General features: G+C 42.0%; 3 protein-coding genes across 6 annotated transcripts in view; 1 reads left to right on the top strand and 2 right to left on the bottom strand.

Annotated features, from left to right (window-relative positions):
• The window catches only part of MRTFB (myocardin related transcription factor B), a 115,529-nt gene extending 109,511 nt beyond the window's left edge, over positions 1-6,018 (top strand). For all 4 annotated transcript variants that reach the window (XM_063143004.1, XM_063143003.1, XM_063143006.1 and 1 more), the window contains 3 exons: positions 951-1,088; positions 2,076-2,136; positions 4,821-6,018. In XM_063143004.1, the coding sequence (XP_062999074.1) occupies positions 951-1,088; positions 2,076-2,136; positions 4,821-5,356 (735 nt within the window). In that variant the 3' untranslated portion in view covers positions 5,357-6,018. The remainder of the gene's footprint in view (positions 1-950; positions 1,089-2,075; positions 2,137-4,820) is intronic.
• The window catches only part of LOC134409982 (major facilitator superfamily domain-containing protein 1-like), a 319,448-nt gene that overhangs the window by 266,990 nt on the left and 46,338 nt on the right, over positions 1-6,120 (bottom strand). The window lies entirely within an intron of this gene.
• The window catches only part of NUBP2 (NUBP iron-sulfur cluster assembly factor 2, cytosolic), a 109,093-nt gene that overhangs the window by 45,297 nt on the left and 57,676 nt on the right, over positions 1-6,120 (bottom strand). The window lies entirely within an intron of this gene.

The raw sequence follows: 6,120 nt of genomic DNA on the forward strand, positions 1-6,120 counted from the left end.
AGAACTTTGGACAAGCAAGGAGGCACCCTCTCTCCTTGACCTAAGAACTTTTGAACTCAAGACGTCTTCCAGATAGAGTAGGATCAAAAACCTTCAAATTATAATGCAATAAGACAGGGATGCGGGAACCCTTTCTGCCTGAGGTCTGCGTTTCCTTGTGACTAACCTTTGGGGGGCTGCATGCCAGAGGTGGACAGCTCCCACAAAAATTGGGCAGGGTCAAAGTACTCTCTGTTATATGCACACGCAACTCATATGCATTCAAAGGCATACAATACACACATGTGCATCTATTCTCAGACATAACACATACCCATTCATTCCCTCACACATAAAACTCCCATTCATTCTCTCTGTCTCTTTCTAATGCACAGACATACACACTCAAACACACACACACACACACACCACACCAATACTCACATAATGCACACACACTCTTACACTTGTCATACATACACACTCACAGATTCCATATATACAAAGATTGCAGCAATAAGTCTTCGGAAAAGCCTCCCGTTCGCTCCAGTGAGAGGCTTTTTTCAAGCCTAATTACTGCATGGGACGGGGCATTGGCAATGTGTTAACCCTTCCTTTCCCAGTTGCAACTCCCGCTCCAAATCAACCCCCTTCATTCAGCAATACGAAGGCTTTTTTCAAGTCAAATTAGAGTGGGGGTGCGGGCTGAGGAAGTTAGTCCACAGGCCAGGGCCCTGTGGGCTGGAGGTTTTCCATCCCTGCAGGAGGCTGGGCTTGATGCTCAGCCATGTGAAGGGAAGAGGGTTCTTATGTACACGTTTCCTTTCTATTAAAATACTGAGATGACGTAGAAGATATTATTGTTCTAAAGGGGGGCTGGGAAAGGGTGATGTGGATCTCTCTAGAAACTCCAGGCAAGAACCTGTTGCTGCCACATTGATTTGCTAACTGATTGCCATTGTTCCATGCAGCCTGCCTCCCCATCTCAATCCCAGCAGTACATTTTACAACAAACGTTGTTCAGCAATTCAGTAACCAAGACAAAAGACCCCCCACGCTATGAGGAAGCCATCAAACAGACTCGCAGCTTGCAGGCTTCTCAACGAGAGGTAGGGTGTACATAGAAATGCAGCCACCATTCCACATAGAGTAATCATGGCCTTGATTGTGCATCTACCAATAGGAGCAGCCATCAGCGCGTAAAGGGGGACATGCCGCCCCCCCCTCCAGTTTTTCTGCCTCAGTTCTAACTCACTCAAAAGTCTTCCACCCTTACGGATTTCTTGCCACCTTTAGCAGGCTATGAGTTTCCATACAATCCTACCTTCTGATTGGCTGTCTTCACTGGTTGTCAGCTGGCTGTTCAAATCAATCCAGGATCATATTCATGGCATGTAAAACCCTGAGCAGAGTTATATCTAAGCAAGACGGAAACTTCGTATCATTCTTTTCTTTAAAGTGCCTGTTGTAATGAATGAAGGAAACTCTCCCTGTACTCTGAGCAGGTGTTTCTGGTGGAGATCTGGTATATGAGAGATGGGAATCTGTGGCCCATCAAGTGTTGAACTATAACTCCCATCAGCTAGGGGCTAATGGGAGTTGGAATCCAACAACGCCTGGAGGGCCACCAGTTTTTTTCAGTCTGGTGTTTATTGATGTCTGAAATTCTTCTCATGGCTGCCATTGTATAGAATGCATATCTCCTTACCTAACAGAAAACTGATTATCTTAATTTATAGTGGGGTAGCTACTAATTTTCTTAGAGGCAATCCTATGATTCCTTTAACTGAATTCAGTGGGGTTCATTCTCAGGTAAATATGTACAGGACTCTAGCCTGAATTGTATTATTGTTGCATACCCTAAATCTGCAAAAACGTGCCTGTTTGGCTGCTGTGCAATTCTGCTAATTTCCTTCGGTTTTTCAGGAACAAATGGGATCTCTAGTATCCACATTTTAAGTAGAAACATAGGGGGTTCTGTAGGCACATAAACACAAATCTCCATTGTGATCCTGATAGTGTAGCAACTTAATCATCTTCACTCTTTAGGGAAAGGTTTGTGTGATAAAGTAAGGAAAGAATTTTCTGTGTTACAGATTTCCAGTGCACACAGCCAGCAGATGGATGACCTCTTTGATATCCTCATTAAGAGTGGAGGTGAGTTAGATTGAAACGGGGTATATGACAGGGGGGAGACTGTCAGGATGAGCCCGGTCTCCCTGGTGTGGATTCCGGATTGGATTCGGAGGCTGAAGAAGAAGACCAGCCAAGACAAGAAGCAGGGGAGGAAATTCTCCAAGACTCCCCAGGAGTCAAGGAGGAATCGTTCCAGAGCTTATTGAACAGGAGGCCCCAGCTCGGAGATTATCTTCCCCTGCCTCCCCTCCCTTGGGAACTCAGTCTTTGTCGGAGGGGGAGGCAGCATCCGAGTTGACAGATCCCAGAGTCCACCACAGGGTCAAGCGGGCGGAGTTGAGAGGAGGTGGTCCGCCAAACTAGCCACATGGCAGAGGTTGCTGATTGAAGACTCTCCCTGAAGGAGGGGCTTCGGTAAAAGCCTGTCGGGTATGGTGGGAAGCTGCCCATTAGGCTTAAGCTTTATTATTTATTTATTTATTTATTTATCATATTTATACCCCGCTCCTCAGCCAAAAAAGGCTCTCGGAGCGGCTTACACTTAGCAAAAAAGATATTATTAGGCTTAGAGGATAGCTCCCAACATTCACATTCCCTTCAGGTGTGAAGAGGTGTCTATTTACTGAATAAAGCTTTTGCGGATTGCACAGCATTATTATTATTATTTTATTATTATTATTTATTTATATAGCACCATCAATGTACATGGTGCTGTACAGATTACACAGTAAATAGCAAGACCCTGCCGCATAGGCTTACAATCTAATAGAGTTGTAGTAAACAATAAGGAGGGAAAGAGAATGCAAACAGGCACCGGGTAGGGTGAAGCTAACAGTATAGAGTCAGAACAAACTCAATATTTAAAAGCTATAGGGAACAGAAAAGTTTTTAGCTGAGTTTTAAAAGCTGTGATTGAGTTTGTAGTTCTCAAGTGTTCTGGAAGAGCGTTCCAGGCGTAAGGGGCAGCAGAAGAAAAAGGACGAAGCCGAGTAAGGGAAGTGGAGGTCCTTGGGCAGGCGAGAAGCATGGCATCAGAGGAGCGGAGAGCACGAGCGGGGCAATAGTGTGAGATGAGAGAGGAGAGATAGGCAGGAGCTAGACCGTGAAAAGCTTTGAAGGTCAACAGGAGAAGTTTGTATTGGATTCTGGAGTGAATTGGAAGCCAATGAAGAGATTTCAGAAGTGGAGTGACATGGTCAGAGCGGCGGGCCAAGAAGATGATCTTAGCGGCAGAGTGGTGGACAGAGACCAGCGGACTGATGTGAGACGAAGGAAGGCCAGAGAGAAGAAGGTTGCAGTAGCAGACATCTTTATTGTCACACGTCTTGAAGTCAGGGGCTTTGACTCATGAAAGAGACTCCTATTCCTTTCCTGTTTAGTCCAGCACTTAGAGAGACATTGCTATGGGCACCTTAGAGAGTGAGATACAGAATGCCTGGATGCCTGTTACTGGATGAACAGCTTTTGTTAGTTATTGAGTTCTTCATTATTCAACAACGAACAGCAGCTCATTCTTAACGTGATCTTGTTGTTGTTGTTGTTGTTTATTCGTTCAGTCGTTTCCGACTCTTATTTATTTATTTATTTATTTATTACATTTTTATACCGCCCAATAGCCGAAGCTCTCTGGGCGGTTCACAAAAATTAAAACCACAATAAAACAACCAACAGGTTAAAAGCACAATTACAAAATACAGTATAAAAAGCGCAACCCGGATAAAACCACGCAGCAAAATTGATATAAGATTAAAATGCAGAGTTAAAACAGTAAGATTTAAATTTAAGTTAAAATTAAGTGTTAAAATATTGAGAGACTAAAAAGGTCTTCAGCTGGCGACGAAAGCAGTACAGTGTAGGCGCCAGGCGGACCTCTCTGGGGAGCTCATTCCACAACCGGGGTGCCACAGCGGAGAAAGCCCTCCTCCTAGTAGCCATACTTAATGGTGCATATAACCTTTAACCACATTTGATTGGCAATGTCCTAATCTCTAACCTTTTAGTACATCAGACAATTATTGGCAGTTTCTGTAATGAGCAGGGGTTTATGGTATGTTGTATTGTGCTCGGTTAATCAATTTGGAATCCGCCTTGTGTTCTTCGATCATTGCATTAGACTGTTGAAAGTCCTGTAAAGAGTCTTCATGGCCACGTTCGTTGGGATCAAGTAACCTATTCACCGAAACAAAAAAAATGGCAGGCTCTCTGTCAAGGAGTTGCCGTGTGACTCCTTTGTGTAGTATAAGTTATACAATATATGTCTATAGTCACATTGTTTTAACTGTTTTAACTGCATCTATTGCTTTTAAATTATATCTTGTTTTAACTTGGATTATGGTTTAATTTGTTTTTAACAGTGTACATTTATTGTTTTATACTGTATGTTTTTATCTGTATGCCGCCCTGAGATCTTAGTGATATAGGGCGGGGTATAAATATTTTAAATAAATAAATAAATAAATAATGACACAGTTGTCCAGTTGTTGGCTTGATAGCCTCTTTACATCAAACTACACAAACCTTAATTGCCTAAGTAATTCACTGTTTCTAAAAGTAATGTGAATTCAGAGTGCCCAGAACTTAAATATCTCGCTAAAACCATGCATCAAAGTGAGCAGGGGATTTCTGTTGTTGTTGGTTTGTTTACTATTTCTGCAATAAACAAAATATCTTGCTGATTTATTTGTCCTTGCCTTTTATGTGAACAGAGATTTCCATGCCCACCAAGGAAGAACCTTCTTTGATTTCCAAAATGAGACCAGTTACTGCCAACGTCACCACAATGCCAGTTAACACAGTGGTGTCTCGTCCACCACCACAAGTCCAGATGGCCCCTCCTCTCTCCTTAGAACCAACAAGCAATTTCTCTTTATGTCTGGAGAACCAGCTAGAAGCTCTTTTGGAAGGAACTCTACCTTCAGGGAACGGGATGCCTCAGTTGCCGAGCAGTAGTGACGACAGAGAGTCTTTCTCTCTTATTGAAGATCTTCAAAACGACCTCCTTAATCACTCTGGCATACTAGATCACTCGCAGTCGCCTATGGAAACATCTGATTCCCAGTTCACTACTTCTAATTCCTGTTTATCTCTTGACCTTCCGGACACAAATTTAGACAACATGGAGTGGTTAGACATTACCATGCCAAATACGTCATCGGGATTAACTCCTCTCAGCTCAACTGCTCCAAGTATGTTTTCAACAGATTTTCTTGATCCACAGGATCTACAGTTGCACTGGGATTAACTGAAAAGGTGAAGCCTACTTGACCATGGTTTTTAAAGATCCATTTACAGTTATAGGTCCATTGTTTCACTATCTTTGTTTCCAGGATTATTTTTAAAATGATCTTTAGGGATTTTTTTTTTAAAAAAATAAAAATAAAATCATAGGTAGTAAAAAAAGAAAAGAAAAAGATATGTTCTATTAAGATAAAAAGCAGAAGAGGATGGTTTTGAAACCATTTGAAAATTTATCACTGGCAAGCAATTAAAGGGGAGGGAATAGAGACTGGATCTTAATTCATCGTAAAGAGGAAAGCAAAATGTATTTGGGCAATGACATAATATCACTGCACCGGACTGTTTATGGCCTGAGCCAAGTTTAAGCTGCATTGTGAAACCTCAGGCCAAGTAAACAAACAGACGAGCAAACAAACACCTGATGAGATTTTATAAAATGGTTGAAGTTGACAGAATTTGGATTTTGTCATGACTATAAAAATTCTTTTTCTCCTTCTATTCTGTTTAAAGGCTTGAGCTAATACTTAATTTTGCAACATTTAGGTATTGAATCAGTTAGGTGACTTGACAAAAATGTGATAGACTAAAAGATTACCATATTTCTTCGACTGTAAGATGCCATCGATTGTAAGACGCACACTAATTTCAGTACCACCAACAGAAAAAAAACCCTAAGACACGCCCGCGATTCTAAGACTCACCCTGTTTTTAGAGATGTTTATATGGGGGGGGGGGGGGGAAGTGCGTCTTAGAATTGAAGAAATACAG

This window comes from Elgaria multicarinata, chromosome 17 (assembly GCF_023053635.1).
Source record: "Elgaria multicarinata webbii isolate HBS135686 ecotype San Diego chromosome 17, rElgMul1.1.pri, whole genome shotgun sequence".
NCBI classification, from domain to species: domain Eukaryota; kingdom Metazoa; phylum Chordata; class Lepidosauria; order Squamata; family Anguidae; genus Elgaria; species Elgaria multicarinata.